This window comes from Natator depressus, chromosome 1, assembly GCF_965152275.1.
Source record: "Natator depressus isolate rNatDep1 chromosome 1, rNatDep2.hap1, whole genome shotgun sequence".
Classification (NCBI taxonomy): Eukaryota; Metazoa; Chordata; order Testudines; family Cheloniidae; genus Natator; species Natator depressus.
The window spans coordinates 328,320,342-328,347,332 of NC_134234.1; the positions used below are offsets into that span (position 1 = coordinate 328,320,342).

A 26,991-nucleotide genomic window follows, 5' to 3' on the forward strand; every position below is an offset into this window, starting at 1 on the left:
ACGTAGAGTGAAACAGTGCACAGGATGACTAAAAACCAACAATGCAGGAATTAAAAAATGGAAAGATTCAATGTCTTAAGGGCAAACATCTTTTGCGTGGGAATCTCTTGACAGAATAGCCTAGCAGGCTGTGCAGCACCAGTTACAATCATAGTAATATAATCACTTCTAAAAATATTGTTTATAGAATAAAAAATATGCATAACACACTGAAACACAACTTTCCAGATTTTGGTGTTTATCCTGGGTGGCACCTGGGATCAGGGTACTAATCTTTCAGGCCCAGATTCAAGTAGGGACTTAATACTCACAAGTGAAAATGAGTTTCACGGACTCACTCTAGTTAGGGCTGGTCAAAAATTTTCCACTGAAACTGTCTTACAATGAAAAATTGGGGCTTTGACTTAAATTTTTTTCACAAAAACTTAATCCACCCATTCTCCTACATAGGCCATGCTCCCCAGGTAGATGTCATGTCCCATGATGCACTATGACTGCCATGATGGGTGCAACTCCTCTTCTCACCCAGAAGGGAGATGTTTATGCATCATGTAGTCAGCCCAGGGTGCCTGGCCTAGAGAGGAGAATGGGAGCACGATACAACCAAACTACAATTCCTGTAAGGCACTGCAGAGGCATTTCAAAACTGCAATATATGTTTTTAGAGGAAATATTTGTGATTTTTATTTTTCACCAGAAACACGATTTTTCCACAGAAAAAAGCCTCATCTTCCAACCAGCTCTAATTCTAATCACCCCCTTTTATGGACCTTGGCTTTATCTTGCTAATTCCCAACAACGCTGTTCTTTGATAGTTCATTCTGTTGGTGTACCCATGACCCATTTTAGATATTACTGTTGGTATCTGCTGAAGAGATGCCCATGCAGGATTAGCGGGGGTGTTATATTTGTGGCCTGAGCAACTTTGGGACAGCTGTGCGGGAAACCTCACAGGCCACAGATAGACACATTGTCCTCACTGTCATGGACACTAACTTTCCTCATAGATTTAAATAAAAAGATCCAAGATCTTCCCCATCAAACGAATATTCTCAAGGAGCTTCATCTGGGTACAAGACCAGCAGTCAGGCTGGAGGTTAAGATAGTCTCTTTATTTTAAAAGCGGCAAAGATCCTGTGGCACCTTATAGACTAACAGACGTATCGGAGCATAAGCTTTCGTGGGTGAATACCCACTTCATCAGATGCATGTAGTGGAAATTTCCAGAGGCAGGTATATACATGCAAGCAAGAATCAGGCTAGGGATAACGAGGTTATTTTAACTTAATGTTGGATAGAGCCTCCTCATATTACATTTCATATAATAAGTGGGTAGCCTGAAAGGTACTAAGAAGAGCCTGATTCAGTGTCCATTGAAGTCTTTCTATTGAATTCAGTGGGGGCATGGAATCAGTTCTGTAGACTATATTAAGCATTTGTTTTCACTCCAGTAGCATGAAAGGCAATGAGAACTGCTGGGTGGGAAGTCTTATTCATTGCAATGTGGCTATTTAATGACCTTAAATTAACAGATACATTCTGATTCTCATTTACACTAAAGCCCCTTGACACTACTAGGGTGTAGCAAGGGCCCTCAGAGTCAGGCCTTAAGACTGTAATACAAAAACAGATTTAGCTAATACTTAATAACATGAAAAGTTAAAAGAATAATTATTCTTTTGTATAGACTGTCAGGCACCACTGTGTAATGTTGTTTGTATTTCATTTTACCTTCTGCATCAGTTAATCCCACTCCTGACTGCTTTACTGATTCTTGTCCATTCTGGCCCATCTTCCCTCTGTTGAAAAAAGCAGTTTTGTAACTGTCAATGAAGTCTTGAACAGAAGATACCAAAGCACAAAAGAAATCCTCAAACAGAAAGAGTATTGGTACAGTCCAAAAAAAGAAGAAACAATCACTTCCTGACATCCTTCAAGTGTGCCAAATATTTTTCATAAATAACAGAAAAGGCAATAACTTTTCAGAGATTCTGATTGGACATGCAGAAATTCTTGTGTCTGTAAACAGCAAGTCTCCCATTGTCAACTGGAAGAGACTTCATAGAAGCTACATTCTTTTTGCAGAAGCTTGTAATCACATAATTGGAAACCTTGTTACTTGATCAAATTCTACTCTCCCCACAGTCTATTATGGTTAAGGGGAAAGGTGAAATAAATAACACGGGTCCAGAAACTAATCTCAGTTACACAAGCATTATCCCATGTATATTCTAGTACACCAGACCCTCGCTAGAATGCGGGATTTGGGATGTGGTACTGCATTAACACGGGGACCGCGTTATAGCGGGGACTGTGTTAAAATGAATTGCAATTAAAGTAATTAAATTTGGAATCCATGGCCGTGACTGCGTTATATGTGAATTCGCGCTATATAGACACGCGTTCTAGCGAGGGTCCAGTGTATATCACAGCTTTTGGCCATATGCAGTGTTGTTGCAGTCATGTTGCTTGCAGGATATTAGGGAGACAAGGTGGGTGAGGTAATATCTTTTATTGGACCAACTTCTGTTGCAGAGAGACAGAAGCTTGCAAGTTTACACAGTGCTCTTCTTCGGGTCTGGGAAATGTACTGAGTGTCACAGCTAAATACAGGGTTCTTTAGCATAATTAGTTTAGCATAATTAGTTAACATGTATTTCAAGGGACCATTCAAGGTGAAGTAGCCCATTAACACCTCTCCGGTCAGAGGAAAGAAAGGAGGGAAAAAATGCCCCAATAACAACTATGTAGGTGAAACCAGTCAATCACTACGCTCTCCAATGAACACACACAGAAAAATATAAAAGACAAAAACACAGTATCAGCCATGAGTGAACACTTTTCACAAAATAATCACTTCACATCTGACCTCTATTTATGGTCTATTACAATAATCTATAACACACAACCCCCCTCTTCCCCAGCTTCCCCCCCGCCCCTTTCCCCCACTATGACTGGCGAGGTGTTAACAGGCCTCTGCACCTTGCATGAGATATATTAACTACTTATGCTAAACAATCTGTTTCACCTTGTATTTAGCTATATGTCCCAGATCTGCAGTAGAGCTCTGTGTAAGCTTGAAAATTGTTTCTCTCACTAACAGAAGTGGGTCCAGTAAAAAATATTACCTCACCCACCTTGTTTCTTTAAGTTTTTGGTCCCATCATTCATGAGTCAGTGCTCTTATACCATAAGAGGTCTCCTCGGCAAGATATTTAAATTAGATTACTATGATTTGTACAGCAAGACAAGTTTTTGCTCAATCACAGTATTTCTTTAATAACTGTTGTGACACTACAGTTCAGGTTCGGAAGGGAAGGTTCTTTCATACTCATTGAGCATGATAAACAACTCATCATTGAGACACTGTAACCCTGATCTTGTCAATTAGGTCTGATCTTGACAGCTAACCAGTGTGATAAAATTCCTTTGATTTAGAAGAAGAGTTATTTCTACTATTCACTTGGTTAATATGGGCAGGTTTTTATCTCTGTTACATAGGTGTAACAGAGATCAGTATCTGGTCCTGTTTTGTTTATTTCAATTTACTCCTTAACTATTCTAGCAAGATGCAACTAGCTTTGAGGCATGATTACAATCCTCCAGAAAATAAACTTTGCAATTTTGAATTGACTCTTCCCATTTACAATGGGTAACCTTACAATATACCATGAGAGAGAGATATGGTGCCAGATCCTCAACTGGTGCAAATCGGCATTGTTCCATTGTAGTCAAATGGAGCAGTGTTGAGCTACACCAGCTGAGGATCAGGCTCTTAAATTTCACATTACAGTAGGAAGTTGTCCTTCTCTGTGATAAAATAAAAAAAACTGAAGGGAAAAAGTAAATACAAAACAGATTTTTGAGTTCAGTTTAATTGTCTAGCAAAGTATTTCTTTTTTCATACTTTATGAAGTATGGCAAATATGCTGTAGAGAATTATTAGTACCCAGGGTCAGATTCCCTGCAAATTGTGTAGTCATTTACCATTCTAGTTTAGTAGCATTTCACACCTGCCACTTTGCACTGGTGTAAAAGTCTACACAATGGACTGGGCAATGAAGAATCTGGCCCCTATTCTCCAGCAGGGTTTAGTATGAGTGACATAGGTAATTTTCAGAAGTTTCATACAAGCTCTGGCATTTTAATAATGAGAGATGCAAAAAATGACCCACCAAATGTGGTGATTTTATAAAATGGTTTCTTCTATTGTTATATAATTATTAATTTCCCTTGACATTTGTAACAATTTCTAACATCTGCAATGACATGCTTCTAATTACCTACCTCATCAAATAATCCCCATAGTATCACTGTTAACATTTTTTTCTTAGTTAGATATTCAAATGGGCAGCACCACTAGGCCCAAAATAAGAGTGGTTTAAAACTCAGGCTTCCCTAACACGTCATGAACTTATATTTTATCTTTAGGAATCATTATAAACTAATTATGCATCTAGGTTGTAAAATACAATTAAAAATAATTTTTGTTCCTCTGAAGTACAATTTGTTTTAATCTACAGCAAGGGTGAGTGAAAGATTCAATAAAAAATTAATCAGATGGAACTTTACAGCCTGAGCTCATTTCTCCCCTCCCCTAAGTTGCTGAAGGGGAAACTTAAAAATAAGATTGATAGCTCTTTTCCTTTTTAGCATCTAATAAGTTACAGTCATTTGCCATTCCACTACATTTCAACAAGGGATAAGCACTTTGGAATGTCACAAACTCGAGAGAACAAATTGGTTTTGTTTCATTTATAAATTCAAGAACCTTTATAAAAGTTGCTTTCATCTCCTGTGCATCAGATTTCAGGACTGCAGAGCAAGAACTGATAATAGTGTGCTCAGAAAAGTCACAGGAAAGGAAAATTTACTTGAAAAGGTTCATTAAACATTAGTGTGGTTCCGGGCCAGTATTGGGCTGATAGCGTTGGCACTGGCAAAGTGTGGGTCTGGTTTAGAAATATGGAGTCAGAGTCACAGCTGGAGGAAATCAGAGTTTCTCTACTGAAGAGAGGTGCTCAGCATCCACACACCTCTCTAGCAATGGCGATCATGTTGCCGTTAGGTCTCAGACAGCCCCATGTTTTATACTCCCCTCTGCAGAGGGCCAAAGAGTGCCAAGCCATAGCCAGTACTCTTCCTAGCAGCATTAACTGACTCTTAGTACCACACAATGGTGGAATTGGGTGCTGCAGGGAATAGGGTAAATATGCATAGCCAGCAAGGGTGTGACCAGCTAGCTCTTCAAAGACCATTGGCAAATGTTTCATGGACCAGACAGAGTCTGAAAACAATTGATCTATTTCCTTCTGAAGAGTGTTAACATCAGAAGGGGAGAGGAATTATCTAGCATGATACAAGGGGTATAATTAGAAGTAATGGATAAGGTTAACAATAATAAAGCTTAGTGTTGTAAAATAAGGATAAACTTCCTGATGGTGAAACTTGTTAGACTGTGGAGAATACCCCTATACTGGCAAGAGAAGGGACATGATGAAGAAGTCTTCCTCAAACTACTACGATAATGCAGACATGGGGCTGCACCAAAAATCTCCATTCAAATTCCTAAATTTTGGGGAGGTTTGGATCCAGATCTGGATCTGAATTTTGCTGTTAGCACCTGTGTCTAGAATGGGGCCAAACTAAAAACCCAAATTGAACATCCCCAAATTTGGCAGAAGTTCTGCTCTCCGTCAGCGCTTTGTGTCTCAAGCCCATCTCTACAAATGTGCACAAAAAGGGATGAGGATGAGGTTGCTCCTGGATTACAGCAATTAGTTTTTTCTGTAAAATCATAGGTGTAGTGGGCTTGAACATTTCTAATTGCGCAACATTGGAAAATGCAGTTACGGACTCTGACGAGAGTCCTATCCAGTTAAATGCTATTAGCTGTTAGATTGTATAACGAGTCTTGGGAAGAAATGACATATGAGGAAGCCTGAGGCCTCAAAGTGATGTACATAGTGCTGTCAGGACAATACAGTGTATTAAAGAAAAAGCCTTACATCCTTGGAATAGGAAACAGATTGTTCTCCCCTGTGGTGCTGCTGCTTCCTTCGCTATCCATGCTATATCCACTGCCAAAACTACTGGCTGACGAGCCCGTGGAGACAGAACTTTCTGTAGGTCGGTGGTTGGTAGACCTTGCTGTACAGAGCAGGAATAATGGGTTACAGAAAAGCTTGTAAGGTATAAATGTAATTAATGTTCAGAATGCGCTATTCATCACAATTAAATGCTGCAAACACCTTTACGCTCTACTTTACTTCATATTCATTTGACAAAGTGAGTAGGATAGTCCTACAATGAGAATCCCAATGTGCCTTCCTGTTATTCTTTATGAAACATTCCTTCATTGAATTTGATGACTTTTAATACAGTACAGGGAATCCAAAGGAAGTACCATCGATACACCATCTAGTCCCACACAAATTGTGTACGGAAACATCCTCCTCTTCAGACATCATATCATTACATTTCTCAACTGCTCATGAATATCTTTGGTATGCCTTGAGTTTTTAAGCACAGCACTTAGCAATTTAGTAAACTGGTGCTAAACCTCTATTTCTTAGGCTAATTTCATGTGGTGACTGTATGTCAACTCTAAAGAAATTATTTTTGCTTTACATGGTTTATTTTGGTTTACTATTTTTGATACTCCAAACTAATTAATTGTCCTGCATTTGGCCCTCGGCAAGTTGAGAAATATACACAGATGACACACTGTGACATTACACTTAATAAAAGAACAATGAACAATATCTGTTCACACACTGAATAACACAATTGCCCAGGAAAATTAATATAGGGTTTTTTTTCTTGAAAAGATAGCTATGGATGGCACTTTTCACTTATTTTAGTAGAATGGATATAATGCTGAGGATAGAAACATTTGTACGAGAAGCTCTCACTTTAGTAAAGTTTTGCTGTCATCTTGGTCAGCCTTAAAACTTGAAGACAAAGAATTCAAAGGGATTATATTTATACATGAAATGTGTCAAAAATCTAAAAGCAAATAATTTCAAATACAGCCCAGAACCCAGATAAGTTAATGATATTTATGTTTGACTTGGTGTGTGTTATTTCCGGTGCAGGCTTCTGCAAACTGCCTTGCAATGTGACCCAAAGTTAAATAAGACACCCTAAATATATTTTGAAAATGGGTTAATAATTAACATTGGAAAATAGGAATAAAAGAAAACAGTGCACCATGAATCATTGGTCTGTCCTAACCATGAGTTCATATTCCCACAATGATTCTTCCCTTGTAAATTCAGTAACTCTTTAAAACGCTATTACCATCAGCTGCTTTCATTCACTCAGTCCATCTATTTGAATACTACTAGGTTCCTTTAAGACCCCACTGGTTTTCAGCTGTATTTCATGACCCTTTGCACTTAAATTATAATCACTCTTAAGAGACGATTAGCAGGTAACTTTCGAAATCAAGCCTGCCTCAGTGAGATACCCACCAAAGCCTCTGTTTTTCCAGAGAAGACAGATACAGCACTATAACATACTCTGCCAAAGAAGACCCCATCGGATAGGTGAAATTACACTAGGAACTCTGTCATTTGTGGTACTTCTGACAACTCATGTGTGTAGGGAGCTGGATTGTGTAGGGATTGTGTAGGGAGTAGAAGGCCTGCCAAAAGCATATATTTCCAGAGATTCGTGGGGCAACTGAAGAAATCTCAGGCCAAGCCCCCCACTGTACACCATGGCCTCCTACTTCTAGCAATCTGGATTCCTCCTTGCTCACGCCTGAACCAGAGCCACCCTTAATCTAATTTCTGAGACTGTTTGCAGGATCAGCACTAATCCCAGTGGTTGTTTCGGCATAGGTGTGCCATAGGATGATGTCACATAAACTGGCTCCGTCCTCACGCCATCATATCTGAGCAGCCGTGCCCCCACAAAACCCATAAAAACCCAAAATGGTGACTGTGCAGAGGGATGGTGTTGATGCTCCTTCATTATGGAGTTACTTGCCAGTTAGGGTCATTAGTGCACATCTCAGCTTGTCCATTGTTAAATCAGAGGGGAATGATATGGCTCCCAGTTTCCTTGTTTAGTCTGTAAAGACTAGTTCCTGGAGTCCCCAAGTCATTAAATTTGTCCTCCAGTGGACCTCCTCTTCCTCTATTCCTTATGGGTAGTAGTAGGAATACAGAATTCAGCACAGCATTCCAAACAAGACCTCACCTAACTTTAGACCTAACCTTAGAATCATAGAAATATATGGCTGGAAGAGACCTTAAGAGGTCATCTAGTCCATACCTTGTGCTGAGGCAGGACCAAGAACATACAGACCATTCTGATAGGTGTTTGTCTAATCTGTTCTTCTTCCAGTGAGGGGGATTCCACAACCTCCCTTGGAAGCCTATTCCAGTGCTTAACTATCCTTATAGTTAGAAAGTTTTTCCCAATGTCTAGCCTAAATCTCCCTTGCTGCAGATTAACCCCATTACTTCTCATCCTACCTTCAGTGGACACGAAGAACAATTGCTCACCATCCTCTTTAAAACAGTCTTAATGTACATGAATACTATCAGTTCCCTCCCTCCTCAGTCTTTTTTTCTCAAGTCTGAATATGCCCAGGTTTTTTAACCTTTCTTCACAGGTCAGGTTTTCTTTTGTGATTTGTGTAGCTTTCTCCTAAACTCTCTCCAACTTGTCCACATCTTTCCTAAAGGCTGGCACCCAAAACTTGGCATAATACTCCAGCTGAGGCCTTACTAGTGCCAAGTAGAGTGGGCCAATTAATTCCTCTGTCTTATATACAACGTTCCTGTTAATACATCCTGGAATGATATTAGGCTTTTTTGCAACTGCATCACATGGTTAGCTCACATTCAATTTATGATCCATTATAAGCCTCCAGAATCTTTTCAGCAGTATTACCACCTAGCCAGTTATTCCCCATTTTGTAGTTGTGCTTTGATTTTTCCTTTATGAAGTACTTAAATGCTGTCATAAGACTATTTGTACTCAATAGCTGAATTTATCTCCTGGATTTTACTTACATTTTGAAAGTGTTAGAGTTCTATTCTCTGGGAACACCAAACTTCTTTCCTGGTGCTCGTTTGAAATAAAATGTCCTTTGAGGGTGTATTTTGCATTCAGTATTTTTAGTTTCTATTCTTTACTCTACCCTACTTTACATTTTTCCACACTGATTTACTTTCCCGTCAACTCTGTTACTGGAATTGAATATTAGATGTGGTGAGCCCAAGTTTAGGTTTATATCTGGATTTTGTCTCTGATCCACAAAGGGAATAAGTCTGCCACTGTTGCCAGCATGGTGACCTAGTGCTGTAGAGTAGATCTGTTTTTTCCCCACAAAAAGTTTTGACTTTTAATTGAAAAACCAAAAACCAGAAAGTTTGCAGCCATAATGTTTTCAGTTTTTGACCAAGAACATTTAGTTATTCAACAAAATCTTGAATCTTTCCACAGAAAGCAGACACTTTTTGTGAACATTTTCATTTAATCAAAAACCCATGGAAAAACAGTTTTGATGGAAAACTTTCAACCTGCTCTACTGGCTGTGCTCATGTGTTAGCTCTAGAGATCTTGGGTTCAACTCCTGATGATAACAATGTCATGATTATATGATGGGGTTGCCTGCAACAGCATGATTTGGACTTCATGACCCAAAATATCCCTTCCATTTCTGTGTCCTATGACATTCTAAACTCCTGTGAGGCAACGTGTGAGAAAATGGTACTTAGGCTGGAGCACTGGGTAGAAACAGTAGTCTAAGAAGTGCAACCAAGACACTGCCAACGGCCGTAAGGGGCACTGGAAAAACTGTCCAACTGCATGGAGTGATCGAAGTAGGGGCTGAGGATTAGAGGATGTAATATTAGTCTCCTCCTTGGTAGTGGTTGGATTTCTGCTATTGGCCATTCATTTTGGGGTCCATTCCGATCAGATGGTTGATAAACTTCTACTGTTAACTTATCATCTTGTTCTCTATCTAATTTTGAGCTGCAGTGGCTAATGGTGTCTCAGTATATATTTAATTGCCAGCAATAAGATGATTCGTTAACACTAGCATCATGGCACCAGTGACTGATATTCGTCATGAAATTAATGGCACCAGAACTGCTACCAGTTTGCTCTTTTTCATTTGAGTTTATATAAAGAAAATGTCCAGATTTTATTTTTAATAGAAAGGCTTCTAATGAATTGTGCATGAATGGGATTGGAATAACTATTGATTGCCTTCTAGGCTGAAATGTTATTCTTTCCTCTGCATCTGCTTCTGTCCATGCTGTACCCAAAAAAACCCTAAGACTAAGAAAGTGGAAAGTAATAGAGTATTTAGGCATGTGAACCTTCACCTCCATCACAGGCTTTTTAAAAAATCTTTCTAGTCCTCCATGAAAAAGGATTAGACATATACAGGTGCCACCAATATGTCTTCTGCATTCAGTGCTATTAATGGATCCCAGTGAAGACTTTCCTGCCAACAGCAAGCTATTCATGCAGCTATCTCTATATACCTACCTTAGAAAACAATGGCAGGACAAAGAAAATTGAATATTTCTCACTTCTCCAAAATAAAAAAAACAACTTAACACAATACTAGTTGTCTCCACATAGGATAGGGTGGGGTGGGTGGGGTTAAACTTGTATTTATGGAGCCAGTTAGAGAATCAGACTCCATAACTGGAGAAACATGAGTTCCAGGCCTCAAACGTACTAAAGGATAATGCCATTTTAAAATCAATGAGAAGGGGAAAAAAGAAGCCAAATACTACTACTAAATCTCCCAGTGAAGGGGGCTTGAGACTACAGAAAAGAAATGTGCATGTGTTTTTTTTTAAGCTAAGTATAAGGGAGATAATTCACACAGCACCTACAGCCATGTGCTGTCAAATCAATCAACAGTGAAATGGAAACTACTAAACACCGCCAGACTTCCCAGCCATTCATCTAGACTGGATGAGCAGTTTGTTTCAAGAGGGGAACTTGAGATTAAATGTGGGGCCAACTGATTCAGAAAAAATAATAGCTATCTCAAAAAGAACCTTCTTCTGAGTTCTAAATTGCAGAAAGTATCTTTTCCTCCATCCCAACTGTTATTCCTTTTTACATGACTGGCAGGACCAGACGCTGAAGTGCCAAAATGCCACCAGAAAGCCTGTACAAGTTGCAACCCAAATAGTAAGCACCAGAAACCTCATGAGAGAATCCATTCTTGCTAGATTTTTCAGCCCAGTTTGGCAGAATAAAGACAGAAGTATGGGCAGCTTGTATAATTATTTAGGATTTTCAGGGTGTGTGGGCGTGGGAGGACGGAACATCAAAGAAGTCATCACAATAGCATTTAACGTCAGAGATGGGAACTACACAAAAATAAGGAAGCTAATTAAACATAAATTAAAAGATATAGTCACAAAAGTGAAATGCCTGCAAGCTGCATGGAAACATTTTAAAAACACCACAACAGAGGCTCCAATTAAATGTATACCCCAAATAAAAAAAAAAAAGTAAGAGGACCAAAAAAGTACCACCATGGCTAAACAAGAAGTAAAAGAAATAATTAGAGGCAAAAAGGGATCCTTTAAAAATTGGAAGCTAAATCCTACTGAGGAAAATAGAAGGAAGCATAAACTCTGGCATCTCAAGTATAAAAGTATAATTAGGCAGGCCAAAAAAGAATTGAAAGAGTAACTAGCCAAAAACTCAAAAACTAACAACATTTTTTTAAGTACATCAGAAGTATGAAGCCTGCCAAACAACCAATGGGGCCACTGGATGATCAAGGTGCTAAAGGAGCACTTAAGGAAGGCCATTGCAGTGAAGCTACATGAATTCTTTGCATCGGTCTTCACTGTAGAAGAAGTGAAGGAAGTTCCCACACCTGAGCCATTCTTTTTAGGTGACCAATCTGAGGAACTGTCCCAGATTGAGGTGTCAGTTAGAGGAGGTTTTTGTACAAATTGATAAATTAAATAGTAATAAGTCACCAGGACCAAATGGTATTCATCCAAGAGTTCTGAAGAAACTCAAATATGAAATTACAGAACTACTCTCTGGGGTATGTAAAACATCATTTAAATCAGATGTTAAATCATTTACTAGATGACTGGAGGATAGCTAATGTGATGCCAATTTTTAAAAAAGGCTACAGAGGCAATAATGGCAAGTACAGGCTGGTAAGCCTAACTTCAGTACCAGGTAAATTGGCTGAAACCATAGTAAAGAACAGAATTATCAGATAAAGAGATTAACATGATTTATTGGAGAAGAGTGAACATGGAATTTGTAATGGGAAATCATGCCTCACCAATCCGCTAGAATACTTTGAGGGGGGTCAACAAACATCTAGACAAGGGAGATCCAGTGGATAGAGTGTACTTGGACTTTCAGAAAGCCTTTGACAATGTCCCTCATGAAAGGCTCTTAAGCTGTCATGGGATAAGAGGGAAGGTCCTCTAATGGACTGGTAACTGGTTAAGAGACAGAAAACAAAGGTAGGAATAAATGGTCAGTTTTCACAATGGAGGGAGGTAAATAGTGGTGTGCAGGGGTCTGTACTGGGACCAGTGCTGTTCAACATATTCATAAATGAGCTGGAAAAAGGGATAAATAGTGAGGTGGGAAAATTTGTAAATGATACAACATTACTCAAGATAATTAAGTCAAGAGCGGACTATGACGAGTTACAAAGGGATCAAACAAAACTGGGTGACTAGACAGCAAAATGGCAGATGAAATTCAGTGTTGATAAATGCAAAGTAATGCACATTGGAATACATAATTCCAACTGTACATATAAAATGATGGGATCTAAATTAGCTGTTAGCAAGAAAGATTTTTGAGTCATTGTGGATAGTTTTCTGAAAACAACCACTCAAAGTGCAGTGGCAGTCAAAAGAGCTAACAGAACATTAGGAATCATTAGGAAAGGGATCGATAATAAGACAGAAAATATGATAGTGCCTCTATATAAATCTGTGGTACACCCACACTTTAAATACTGTTTACTGTTCTGGGTACCCCATATATATATATATATATATATATATATATATATATATATATATGTATATAAATATATATATATATATAATTTTGATGCCCTTCTCTGCACCTTTTTAAATTCTTTTATATATATATTAGAATTTGAAAAGGTACAGAGAAGGGCATCAAAAATTATTAAGGATCTGGAATAGTTTCCATATGAGGAGAGATTAATAAAACTGGGACTATCCAGCTTGGAAAAGAGATGACTAAGGGGGATATAAAATAGGTCCATAAAATCATGAAATGGTGTAGAGAAAGTGAATAAGGAAGTGTTATTCACTCCTTCTAATAACACAAGACCAATGAAATTAATAGGCAGCAGGTTTAAAACAAACAAAAGGAAGTACTTCTTCACACAACACACAGTCAACCTGTGGAACTCATTGCCAGGGGATGTTGTGAAGGCCAAAACTATACTGGGGTTCAAAAAGAACTAGATAAGTTCATAGAGAATAGGTCTATCAGTGGCAATGAGCCAAGATGGTCAGGGATGCAACCCCATAATCTGGATGTCCCTAGCCCCTGACTGCCAGAAGCTGGGAGTGGATGATCATTAATAGATCACTTGATGATTGCCTGTTCAGTTCATTCCCTGTGAAACACCTGACATTAGCCTTGGCCTGAAGACAAGATACTGGGCTAGATGGACCATTGGTCTGGCCTAGTATGGCCATGCTTATGTTCTTCTATTGTTCTTACATGCCCAGGATGACTCTCTAAACCTTTGAGGTTTGCTCATCACTGTTTGAGATAAGATTAAAAACCATTGCTCCCTTAAAGTTGCCCAGTGAAACCAGCGTCTGTGTTATGATCCAGAGAGCACAGTGGTCCTAGTATTTCATTTCTCACTCAAGGGGTAGGCACAGTGGCTCCTGGACTTGTTTAGAACGTCTGGAAAATTGCAATATATAACCCTCAGAAAGACTTCAGGCACATAAATAATTGATTCCATAGTCCTGCTCACCTCCCCTCTCCACCAAGTTTGGATTCAACCAATTGCCTTTGACAAGAGACAATCCAACTGAATGGTAAAGACACATTCCAAAGAATTCCGGTAATAAAACCGAGCCTCTTAAAAAGGAGTACAATGTGTCTAAATCAGGAGTGCATCACAAGATTTGGAGCTTTGGAGGACCTGGTGGTTCTATCAACTTGCTCCTTCAGCAAGCAACCAAAGAAAGAGGGGGTAGGAATTAAGTGGAGCCACATTTCTGCCTCCCATCCTAAATGTGCCAACCAGGTGATCAAGCTGGTGGAATGTGTTACTTCCTCCAATGTATCTAGAGAGCTTTAGGAGAAAGAATGCCAGCTGGTTGTCCTTCTGCAGCAATGCATCACCAAGTATCCTCAACCCAGAGCTGTGGCAAAATTACATCATCTTGGCCAACACCAAAGACAGAACCAGGGCCTGCCAGAGCAAAAAGCATGAATTACTACAAGCTCTGTATCTGTAACTCTCACATTCTTTGTGAACTGAGTATGGGGGGGTGGGGTGGGGCACACAACAAACACTGATCAGTGGGATATACCGCAATTTAGCCCTAAGAGTTCCATTCTGCCATCCTTCCTCACTCTGGATAATACTTTACTCCATGAGTACTCCCACATATCTGCCCTTTTATATTGATTTTTACATTATGTGTTGATTTGACCATATGTTTTATATGTATAATTTTGTGAAATTTTAGTGGGACTTCCCACAATGTGAGTAATGGTGGCAGAATAGTGTCCTACTAAAAGTGCTGCAATGTTGTTTCTTTACTCAACAAAGCAATCTTAACAATCTAGTTCTAGCACAGATGCTCCCTGGGGCTCAGGCCACTGTCTAACAGACTTTTGAAATAGAAGTTATAGAACAAAGACTCTGAGCAATTTCCTGAAATTACCTGTCATTTTAAAATGGTGGAAGAAAAAATAGCAAGACTAGCAACAGCAAAAGGTGCCAGTACTCAGGCTGGAACCAAAGACAGCCTAAGATTATTGCTGTCTGCACAGAACAGGGACAAACTGTTCTTGTTTTGACAATGACAGAAGGATTCTGGAAAACTAGTTGTTTGTCACAATAAGAAAGCTTTATTTAATTTACCCTGATATTAGGAGCCCAGAGAAGCTTGGCATAAAGCAGCTTTATTGGGCAGTAAATTATTTACAGTGTGAAGGAGTCATCCCAAACTATGGCAAGAAATGAAAACCTGGTATTGCCTGTTAGAAACATTCAATGCTTCTGTATATGAAGGACCCTTAAGCTGGTATTTAAATCGCTACACAATCATATCCAGTCCAAGCAATATGAAGTACCCAGAAAATCAGTTGCATTTCCATTCCAAATTAGCCAAAGCCAGTAAAATAAAAGCTACTGAGAGGAACTGCAGAATATTGCATTTCTTCTGGTAAATGGCTCACAATTACACTGTGCTGACTAACTTATATCTAACCAAGTTTACAATGCAGTAGCATATATATCTGCTTAGTACACAACACTTTTACCTTGTTTTATATCCCTAAACTACTTACGTTTTTTTTTTCCACAGCAGTTTCTTATTTGTGTCAGGTAAAAGAAATTGAGCATAAGCAAGAAGGCAAACTCAATTAAAACCAGTCTTATCTCACTTCATGTCCATATTGCCCTTTTGACATTAAACTCCACTAGTATGCCATTCTCTCATAAGAACAAGTACGCTAATGTACCATTCTCCCATGGGATACACAGTAGTGTCTGCTTGGAAGCACATAGACAATACGCAGCTGGCTATTATGAAGTTTATAGCTCGAATCCTCTACTCAGCTTCTGCAACTTTTACTTTCATGCAATGCAGGCACCTTTGAAAGATATAAAAGAGTCTTCCTGAGCCTACAAAACGTCCTCCTCTGCATCTTTAACACCAATCAGTCAGCTAACTGTGCAACATTTTTATGCAATGACAGAATCAAGAAGCCTGTTGCATTTCAGGGCAAAGCCAATCACCTTCTCTGCAGTCGTGCAAGACCATTGGCAGCAGAATTGTTGTGTAAAGAAGTGAGCTACATGCAGAGAGGCCACTTCATTCTGCTTGAGCTCCCTGTACAACAGCATGAGCACTGAGAAGTGACCAACTATCTTGTATCACCTATGAAGTTAGGTAACCACTGTGAGTTTATTTTCTGGGTTCTGTACTTCTAACTTCATAGGAGTCTGCTGTCTGTATGAGCTGCTGCCATTTTTGTGTGGCAGAACTGATACAGCATCTCACATGTAAAGCTCATACTGTGTTCTTCCATCGTGTCATGCAGACTTTGCTATTGTTCTTCCTTACTTTGTTGTTTCCATTTATCTAAAGTAAAAGTCATTGAGACTGAAAGTGCATGGGTTGCTTTTTGGACCAAGAAAAACATATTCTATACTTTGAAAAGGCTATTTATATCAAGTCAACGGACTAATTTATTTTGTGCATATCTCTATAACTTCATTTTATTTTTGCTATATAAGTCATTCACATTCCAGAGCTTGGTAAAAGGTCAATCAAAACAGCTTGAAAATCAAATATTCAAAATTATCTGCCATGAATGAGTTACAGAAGAGTGATTGGCAAATAATTTTGATCAAACAAATTTGAGGACAGGGAATGATCTGGAGAACACGACAATGATGCAAAAATTTGTTGAATAAAATATATAGTTAATGCTAATTCTGAATAAAAAACAGTTAGAACTCATGAGTTCCTGCATCCTAGCTCAGTTCACACATCTCTTAGGAAGTGCTAGACCTATCAAGAGAGAATATATTCTGACGAGATTTCCCAATCAAGGAAGGTTGGCTAAATATTGAAGCTGTTCAGAAAATCTTCAATGGGACCATTTTCCATGAGAAATTGTAGTTCCATCAAAAACCAAAAGACTTAATAAAATTATGTTGATTTTGCCAAAATTGTGTTTTAGAGGGGAAAAAGTTGAGCCGATGCTTAAAGCATCTTGTTTCAACATTTTAGGAACAAAAGGTTTTGATTTTTCATATTAAAATGCCTTTTCATTTCAATTTCTTTCAGTAGAATATATAATATAATATAAAAATTTAAAAAGTCCAAACAACCCCAAACAAAATGTTTTTGGGACTTTTCCTTTGCAGAGAATTTTGAAATTTTCAGGTTTTATTCCAAATTGGAATGAAAATAAATTTCTAAATCCCAAAAGCCTCCACAAAATGGAATCTCCATTCTCTGGATAGTGCTACTAAATATAAAAAGAAAAGGAGTACTTGTGGCACCTTAGAGACTAACCAATTTATTTGAGCATGAGCTTTCGTGAGCCACAGCTCACTTCATCGGATGCATATGCATCCGATGAAGTGAGCTGTGGCTCACGAAAGCTCATGCTCAAATAAATTGGTTAGTCTCTAAGGTGCCACAAGTACTCCTTTTCTTTTTGCGAATACAGACTAACACGGCTGTTACTCTGAAACCTGCTACTAAATATGTTCTTATGCCCCATATAAACATTCCATTTGGTGGAAGAACCTTCATATGTTTTGGGTTTTGCTTGCTATTAGTATTAATAATAATAATTGTTCAATAGTCTCTTTCCATTCTAGGGAGCCATGGAAAATTTGAGATAAAAACAGAAGGGTAATAAATGGGGGACTAGAAACAAAATAAGAGTTTTTGGTTTTGTTATCTTCTGCACTGGGGTAAAATAGTAAAGCTGTCCTACCCATCTACTTTCGCTCAGACACCACATAGTTTAAGACTCAAGCAGTATAATCTGGACCAATTCCACAGCAGATGTAAACCAGAGAAGTGCTCCAAAAGACAATGGATTTAGCTGATTTGCATCAGATGAAGTTCTGGTTAGGAAGCAGTGGTAGATAGGTGGATGATAGCACACCTAACATGTAGGTTTGATAGCACAATTGCCCACAACAGAGAGGAACATATTCTACTTTAGATATTGCTAGGATACTATTCCTTTATTCCTTTCCTTTCCACTGGTATTTGCAAAACTCTGCATTGAAAGTAATGCATTGGCACTTACAACAACATGGGGTCGGGGGAGGAGAATGGCTCTATGTCCTAGCTGGAATTCCAGTAGCAGAAGTGTGCAATTAGTATTTTATCATAACACAAGAATTGTTAAAGCATGCTTAAGCAAACCTGGTTAAAGGCATGCATTTTATTAGGCAGTGTAAACACAGTTAATCCACTTTTCAACAGAAGAGCAGGTCCCCCAGCAGCATGGAAGTGCACAAATCACTGTTCTATCACGTTACTTAGCACATTGTTTTGTTAGGAACTTACACAATTATGGTAAGATCAAGTAAAGGTCTTGATTTGCTTTGACATTTACAGCACTTTACAGAGGGTAAATAAATAATTAAACTCTGCAATGAATCAGTAGACATGGCAAGAAGGATTTTGGCTTCGGTTGGTTTCTTGGCCATGTCTTTCTGCTCACCTCCTTCGGGCTTGACTGGTCCATCAGACATCACTTTTCTGAGGGCTAGTTGGCTTTGGTCTTTGTTGTCATTGGCTGGTGGAGGCAGATTGTCAGACTGAGTTCTTTGAATTGGGAGGACTCCTGCTATGCTGTGTCTGTGCTGCTTCCTGGCATGATTAGACTGACCGCTTTTATGTGCTGCTGTGGCAGTGTGGGTGAAATGGAAACCCAGAGTATGTATCCTCAGATGGAACCAGCTTAAATGTTATTCATGCAGACAGAAGTGTTTTGTTCTGTACTTAAATAAGTAGGGTTTTCAAACACCAAAGAGACACCACATGCACAGCATTAAAGGGTGTTAAAACTGGCTGTTTCTTTATTAATGATGGTGGGACAAGGAAAATAGTTTTTCCCCCCTTTGTGTTTTATACCACAATGAGTTTATGGCACACCAACAAACCCTGAAGACAAACACAGGGAGTCCACAGTTGGAAGGTTTTAATTTGCAGAAACTAAATCCTCAACCAGTAATAACGTAATGAACTGTACTCTGTAGTCCTAGAATTCTGAATGCAAGGTTTGTCATTTGTGAATCTATTTCCAGCTACCAGATAAATCCTGTTCTAGCCCTAAATCAATCTGTGCATAAAGCAGCTAAGAAATTGAATCCACTACTACAGCAATTGGCTTAGAAAAGCCCAAGGAGAGTGGAATGATAAGATTATTAATTCTATTCAGTACCTAAGTTCCTTGTTAATAGTCTGGTGTATTTATTGTCGTCCCACTGTTCACGAATACGAGTTTATCTGAAACGTTGTACGGAGCAGGTTGCCTTTAATAAGCCTTTCAAAAGAGTGGAATGTTAGAGACTTATAAGCAGCCATGCTTCAAATATAGGAAATTGAGTCATGTTGTTAAGTAACAACTGTTTTTTCAACCTGAAATCCTCCCCACCATTGTCCTCCAGTGTAGATGCACTGATTGTTTTCTGATGTTAATCTCATGCTGTTAATGTGCTCTCAATGCATATTGGATGTGATTCTTTGAAAGCTGGCAGCCACCTATCTAAGGTTTTGATTATTTCTGTGGTTGAGATATTTAGCAACACCAAAACAAGAACACACAGTGGAAGATTCCATGAGTCATGCACAGCTCTGGAATGTCATGGGCCACGAATGGAGGGAGTGATGGAGAAACAGCCAGTTTTACTGCAGTCTATATAAATTTAAAAAAAAAGACTTCTAAATAGGAGGAGTATATTGTACTTACATGTGTTCACACACACACACACACACACACACAAAGAAAGACATTGAACAGAGTGAGCAGAGTGTTCCAAGAACGGAAACAAACAAAAAGCAAACCGGGAAGGACAGCAGGGGAAAAAGGCAACAGATGAACATTAAGCTGCCATGCTGAGGAATTTATTTGCGTCTTTTACTTGGTTGAAGGCGAAGCTGTTGAACAGCTGCTTCAGCAGCAGCGATGGCTGCCCCAGCGTCTTCAAGGTGGGTTTGAGTGACGCTGGTTTTGCTTTGGCTGCGAGATGGTCCATGAGAGCGCAGATGTCCTTCTGAAGAAGATTTAGAGCTCCCTGGACTGCTGTGAGATTTCTCAATGGTGGGCATCTGCATGTCTGATGGGGAAAAGGATAAATGGGAGTGTTATTTCTATTAAATAAATAATCTCTCTCTCACAAAATTGTGTTTCCAGGCACAGTTCTGAAGTGCATCACTCCAGCAGTAGCCCTAGCAGGCACTGAGGCACAATTCCCTCCCTGCTTTCCTGTTGCTCTGTGGTCCAAAGTATAGTTTGCTGCTGGCCTATACAAGCAGCAAATTTGGACACCTCCCATGCTGACCCAGCTTTGCTCGCTGGTGAGCTGGTGGGTGGAGCCAAAGCTTATCACATTTCCTGTTCTTCCTTACCCACCTGTGCTACAAGAAGGAAGCAGGCAAGCAGCACCATTTACCCCTGAGTGTCCAGACTCAAGTCCAAGGTAGGCCGAGCAAGTTTAGGATCTCCCTGTAGTGGTGTGCAGTTCAAGTCACAATCTAGCCCTTATATAATTATATCCACAGCCATCTCTGATTTAGACAAGAGAGGATATTGTCCTTGCAAGTACACGGTGCTTTACAGAATTGTCATCAAAGCAAACTTACACCAAAAAGAAATAAGACAGACCGTGTGTTATTACCAGAACACTATCCTCTTAGTTCGCTGCTGTCATCTGGCCTCCATTTGTACTGGTTTATCAGATGGACATTGCTCTGGTACTACATGTGCTGCAGATATACAATGTTTGCCAGCTGAGATATTGGGAAACTGCTATACTTAGTTTGAAAAAAATATTCTGAAGAATTATACACATTGACTGTCGGTTTTGGAGACATTGAGCCTGATTCTTCACTCACTCATAGTAGTGTAACTTCACTGAATTCCACTACCTCTACTGATTTCAATGGAGTTACTCCCGATTTACACCAGTGTAAGCCAGATTCTACTCAGGCCCATAATGAAGGTGAAATAAACTTACACTCATTATGATTCTTTACAAAAATGTCAGTTTGACAATGTCAGACGACAACAGTTTAAATATTAGCACACATGCTCAAAACACAGTGCCATAAAATACTAAATGAAATGAAAAATAAAGCCTAATCCAAAGCGGTATATGTTTTGAATTTTGGCCAAAGGCATAGGCAAATGAAAAGTACCATAAGATCTCTAATACCTATGCAGAACACATAGGATCTCACTTTATAATATACTGTTTGAAAGACGCAATTTCTTAATAAAGTGGTACTGAAAAGGCAAAATTCAGCTTTGGTGTAAGCAGTCTAACTCTACTAAAATCACTGTGAGGCTGAATTTAGCTTTTAATAAAAGTATGTAGAAAATATATGTGAGTCACTCTGTTTTTCCATGGGACCCTGAAAATCACAAAAGGTTCTGTTACATCATAGATTTCTGATGACTTGTTAGGGAAATTTTTCATAGCTTTTACCCTTGGATGGGTCAGGGAAGATTCCATGACTTCTGCTCTTGATGACAGATGGCTTTGGTGATTGCTGGCTGCTCTGCCCAGAATGAGATTTCCCATGGTCAATACTTTCAGTCTGCTCCTTCAGAGGATACCACCTTGGGGTGTTGTCAAGCTGAGAGGTGCTGGATAGCTCAATCAATATCTGCACAATGACATATGATATATCTGATTAAGATATAACATGAGACACAAAGTGGACTGAATCTAATCTCAGTGATGCTGGTGTAAGTCAAAAGTATCTCACAAAAATTAATAGAATCATACCAATGTAAAACCTATAAGGGGAAGATGAGATGTTAATGCATATTTGTTACTAAAGAGATCTTGTATAATGTAAGAATGATGCTGAAAGGTTCTTTAAGTATTTATATGTGCTTAGTGATTATATTCAAATGTTAATATCTATTATTTTTTACCCCACAAAGGAAAGAGATAGCTATAACTTTAAATATTAAGGGAACAATTATTTTCCATTGCTTAAAAATACTGTACTCAATAATGCCTTTTAGGAATCAGAGCTGCATTGGGGAGGGGAAGACAATGCCTTGAGAGCATTGCCATGAGAGGAACAACTGTGCAGACCTTTAAATGATGTAGCCTGTGCTCCTCTGACTTTACTTTGCTGAGACCCACTGCTTTGGGCAACTAGTGCTGCTGGCAGGAGTCTTGGAAGCCTTTGGAAAGATCTATCCAGAAAGGGGAGGTTCTCTTTAGTACTCAGTCAGTGCAAAGAAGGTAGAATAGGCAGTTGATTACAAACATCTTCTGACCTTAGGAAGCAGAGCTCTTTGGGGAGAGATTGAGTTCATAAAGGGGAGCAGGGAGCACAGAATAAGTTGAAGACAACTTCCAGCGACCAAAGCAAGAGTTGCCGAGGGGATGAACAATCCTCTAGACCCTCTCTTTAAGGCATTAAAGAACAGCTGAGTGCTCCACCATAAACAAACAAACAAACAAACAAACAACACCTTATATATTTGGAACAGAAAAGAGGCTGTGGGAGTAAAACTTTGGGCCATATTGTAGTCTAGAAGCAGCAGCCTCAGCCATCTTAAAGGAGCAGCTACTTAAGGATTCAGAGATTCTAAGGCCAGAAGGGACCATTGTGATCATTTAGTCTGACTTTCTGTGCAACACAGGCCATAGAACTCCCCCCAGATAATTTCTAGAGCATTACATTTGAAAAACATTCAAGCTTGATTTCAAAATTGTCAGTGATGGAGAATATTTGTTCCCCATGTACGTACTTATAGAATTTCATGTTTTTTTTTCATGTCACTGATAAAAATATTAAATAGAATAGGGCAAAGAACAGATCCCTGCAGGATCCCACTGGAAACACGCCGGCTCAATTATGATCCCCCATTTACAGTTACATTTTGAGACCTATCAGTTAGCCAGTTTTTCATTTATTTACTATGTGCCATGTTAATTTTCTATCATTCTAGTTTCTTAATCAAAATGTTGTGTGGTATCAAGTCAAAGGCTTTATAGAAGCCTAAGTATATTACCTGAACACTACTACCTTTATCAACCAAACTAGTAATCTTACCAAAAAAAAGAGATACCAAGTTAGTTTGACAGATCTAGTTTCCATAAAACCCATGGTGATTGGCAATAATCACATTACCCTCTTTTAATTCGCTATTAATTGAGTCTCTTATAAGCTGCTCCACTATCTTTCCCAGGATCAATGTCAGGCTGACAAGCTTATAATGACCTGCGGTCATCCTATTTACCCTTTTTAAAAATTGGCACATTCGCTCTCTTCCACTTTTCTAGAACTTCTCCAGTGCTCCAGAGAAGGCCTCTAATTATTGCGGAGACTAAGGGTACGTCTACACTACCCACCAGATTGGTGAGCAGCGATCGATCCAGTGGTGGTTGATCTATCATGTCTAGTCTAGGCGTGATAAATCGATCCCCACGTGCTCTCCCGTCGACTCCTGTACTCCACCGCCGTGAGAGGCGCAGGCAGAGTCGATGAGGGAGAGGCAGCAGTCGACTCACCGCAGCGAAGACACAGTGGTGAGTAGATCTAAGAATGTCGACTTCAGCTACATTATTCACGTAGCTGAAGTTGCGTAACTTAGATCGATCCCCTCCCAGTGTAGACCAGGGCTAAAGGAGAACAGTTCCCAGCCTAAATAGCAGACAGGTATACATCAGGCCCACTGTCTGAAGCTACCAAAGGTTAACTAAGGACTGGAGGAACTCTATCCAAGGGATACTGAATGTGGTGCATGTAGAATACAGCTTGGAGAGCTGTCATTGATCGCTGTCCCATTAGCAGGCTACCACAGACTCACCAAAGAGGCTGGTCAGGGTGAGGCAAAGGCAAAGAGACCACCCATAGATGGAGCAGTAAGTAGAGATGAATAGTTTAGGGTGGTTAAAAAGGAATTTAGCAAAGAGTAGTGTCATGGAAATTAGGCTGAATAATGGCATGAAATATTTCCTGATGCTGAGTTCTTGGCAAGTTGTCCTTTGGAAATGGTGGGAGCACCAAAGCACAAGAATGTTAGAATTAGACTGATCTACATACAGACCAATATTCTGTGTGGAACAGCTCTTGGTATCTGACCCCAGGATGAGGTCACTGTGTGACTCTCCTGTAGACCAAATGCTTGGATACTTAGCAGCAAGCCAGCTGGACAACAGGCAGAAGCTGTAGATAATTAAAACAGAAGCCCTTACAGGTTGTAACCCTTGCAGGCTCCCAATAAACTCATACATGTAATAGTAAGGGAATCTTCTCTAGTGCTGGCAGAAGGAAAGGGTGCAAATACTTTAGGAACCAAGCCTTTGTCATCTGATTAGAGAAAAAAATACAGACGGATTCAGCAGTCCAATGAATTTGTGAAAGACTCCTCAGCTCTATCTGGGAAGTCTCTTCAAGTCTGTCTCTCTCCAGGGGGGCAGAAAAGACATTTGTCTTTAGCTCTCATATGCTAGGGCAAGACCCAAGCTCTGGCTTGGTCTCTTTGGGGGGGCTTTTAGTTGCTTCATCAGTGGTGCCCTTAGAGACAACAGTCATTGACAAGTTATATTTTTGGATGCACCCCACATCCACTGTCACTTGTTAGGTTTCCTTCTGATTTAATCCTTGACAGCCCCTCAATAATGGGCCTGAAATATACTTGTTTGCGTTCTCTCTCACTCTCTCACTTTCCCAACGAGGAACTGCCTTCACATTTAAATAAAAATGAAGTTATAAATTAGATTAAATACTTGCAGATGGTGCTCATATTTCAAGTCAAAAGTTTTAATCATGCCAGAGAAGCAGTCATTAAAACACCAATTTAATCTACAGGTCATAAATAATAATGATGTAGATACTCGCTAAAGTCATGCATTTTGGGGTACGATAAGTATGCTGAAGACAGCAACAATGTGATGTGGTAGGTAGGACTAAGTAATCATGTAATTGCTTTTTAAACTCATCCTTACGTTTGTTCTAGAGATTATATAAGTGGTGACATAACTTGCCTGGTACTATGGTCACAATAAAGCATATCTGGTGCTAAACTGCATAACATTTCATTGCATATGCTGTATAATACACCTAAATGCAGGGTAAGCAATTTTTTTCACATTAGTATCACTTGATCCAAATGGTAATTTTAGTAATTGATTTTTCTGGGTAATTGTTTCTAATTGTTATCCTCTATGGTAATAACAATTTTAATTACTGATTTGACATGGTTATTGCTAGTAATTCATATTACATATGCTTTAAAACAAAAAGGGAAAGCAGGTTGTATCCAAGCTTTTCATCATTGCTGACCTGGAGCAGTGTTATTGAGACATTATGAATAAACTATACAAGATTGTGCTTTCAGTTACACCTGTGTAATGCTACTGACTTCTTTGCAATTGCATGTGCTTAAGTGCCTTGCAAAATCATGGCCTGCAGGCAGAATTTGGTCCTTTCTTCATTGGCACTGCCACTCTTCTCCCCACACTATAGAAAACTCCTCAGTCCTCACCTCCCATGCTGAGATAAAGACAGACTCTATTTGTCAGAGCTGAAATCCCTCATCAAGTTACTTTGGAAACACTGAGCTAAATTAGTGCAACTATTCAGCATAATCACTTAATCCTAAATGCATAAAATTAGCCCTACTATGATATAACAAGAGACAGAAAAGTTTGGTGCCCTTTGTGGGTGAATGAAGGAAATTTCACACATTTATTATGAAGTCGGGCAGTAGTATAGTTATGGCCTAGCAGCTAAGCCTAAAGAAAAATGTTTCCATGAGTCCCACAACCACCAAACAAACAATCTCTTATTATCAATGTGCATTTAATCAAGTGTCTCCCAAGAGGTGGGGAGGGAGTTTGCAGGAAGAGAGGAAATTAGATACTCACTTCACCCAGAAAGTCATTGGAGGAGAATCTATCATAATCCCAGACAGTCACTTCCAGTGTTTTCTTCTTCAGCTACAGTTTAAATCAAAAGATGATTAATCCCAATTGCCATCATAAACCTCATGTCGCATCCATACAATAGCTTCTATTTTTATTAATTGCCTGCATTCTTTTTCAATGTGATAGCCAGACAATTTTTTATCCCCACATCAACCTTGATCTCAGAAAATTAATTTTGGGCAAAGCTGGAGTTTGTTGTCAAGACGGATGGGCTTGTACAAGGCACTGCTGAGACTCTGAGAAGTTGCTTTTGAAAGCCCGACAGTGTGTCCACCACAAGGCCCATACTGTGACTTTTTAAATGTTGATAGTGACTACACATCTGTACAAACAATGGGTGTTACTATACACACTGTAAGGAGAGTGATCAGGTAAGGTGAGCTATTACCAACAGGAGAATGGGGGTGGGGAAAAAACTTTTTGTAGTGATAACCAAGGTGGGCCATTTCCAGCAGTTGACAAGAACGTCTGAGGAACAGCGGGAGGGAGGGGGTGGGAACAAGGGGAAATAGTTTTACTTTGTGTAATGACCCATACACTCCCAGTCTTTATTCAAGCCTAAGTTAATTGTATCCAGTTTGCAAATTAATTCCAATTCAGCAGTCTCTCCTTGGAGTCTGTTTTTGAAGTTTTTTTGTTGAAGAATTGCCACTTTTAGGTCTGTAATCGAGTGACCAAAGAGATTGAAGTGTTCTCCGACTGGTTTTTGAATGTTACAATTCTTGACGTCTGATTTGTGTCCATTTATTCTTTTGCATAGAGACTGTCCAGTTTGGCCAATGTACATGGCAGAGGGGCATTGCTGGCACATAATGGCATATATCACATAGGTAGATGTGCAGGTGAATGAGCCTCTGATAGTGTGGCTGATGTGATTAGGCCCTATGATGGTGTCCCCTGAATAGATATGTGGACACAGTTGGCAACGGGCTTTGTTGCAAGGATAGGTTCCTGGGTTAGTGGTTCTGTTGTGTGGTGTGTGGTTGCTGGTGAGTATTTGCTTCAGGTTGAGGGGCTGTCTGTAAGCAAGGACTGGCCTGTCTCCCAAGATCTGTGAGAGTGAT

The 26,991-nt window shown here is 39.4% G+C and overlaps 1 protein-coding gene across 5 annotated transcripts in view; it reads right to left on the reverse strand.

Annotated features, from left to right (window-relative positions):
- Positions 1-26,991, reverse strand: part of PCLO (piccolo presynaptic cytomatrix protein) — a 522,276-nt gene that overhangs the window by 52,975 nt on the left and 442,310 nt on the right. For 2 of the 5 annotated variants that reach the window (XM_074942561.1, XM_074942558.1), the window contains 6 exons: positions 25,868-25,939; positions 21,458-21,638; positions 19,892-20,086; positions 18,469-18,651; positions 6,009-6,150; positions 1,732-1,799 (listed from right to left, as the gene is read on the reverse strand). In XM_074942561.1, coding sequence (XP_074798662.1) covers positions 1,732-1,799; positions 6,009-6,150; positions 18,469-18,651; positions 19,892-20,086; positions 21,458-21,638; positions 25,868-25,939 — 841 coding nt within the window. The remainder of the gene's footprint in view (positions 1-1,731; positions 1,800-6,008; positions 6,151-18,468; positions 18,652-19,891; positions 20,087-21,457; positions 21,639-25,867; positions 25,940-26,991) is intronic. The other 3 variants (XM_074942562.1, XM_074942559.1, XM_074942563.1) reach the window with 3 other exon arrangements.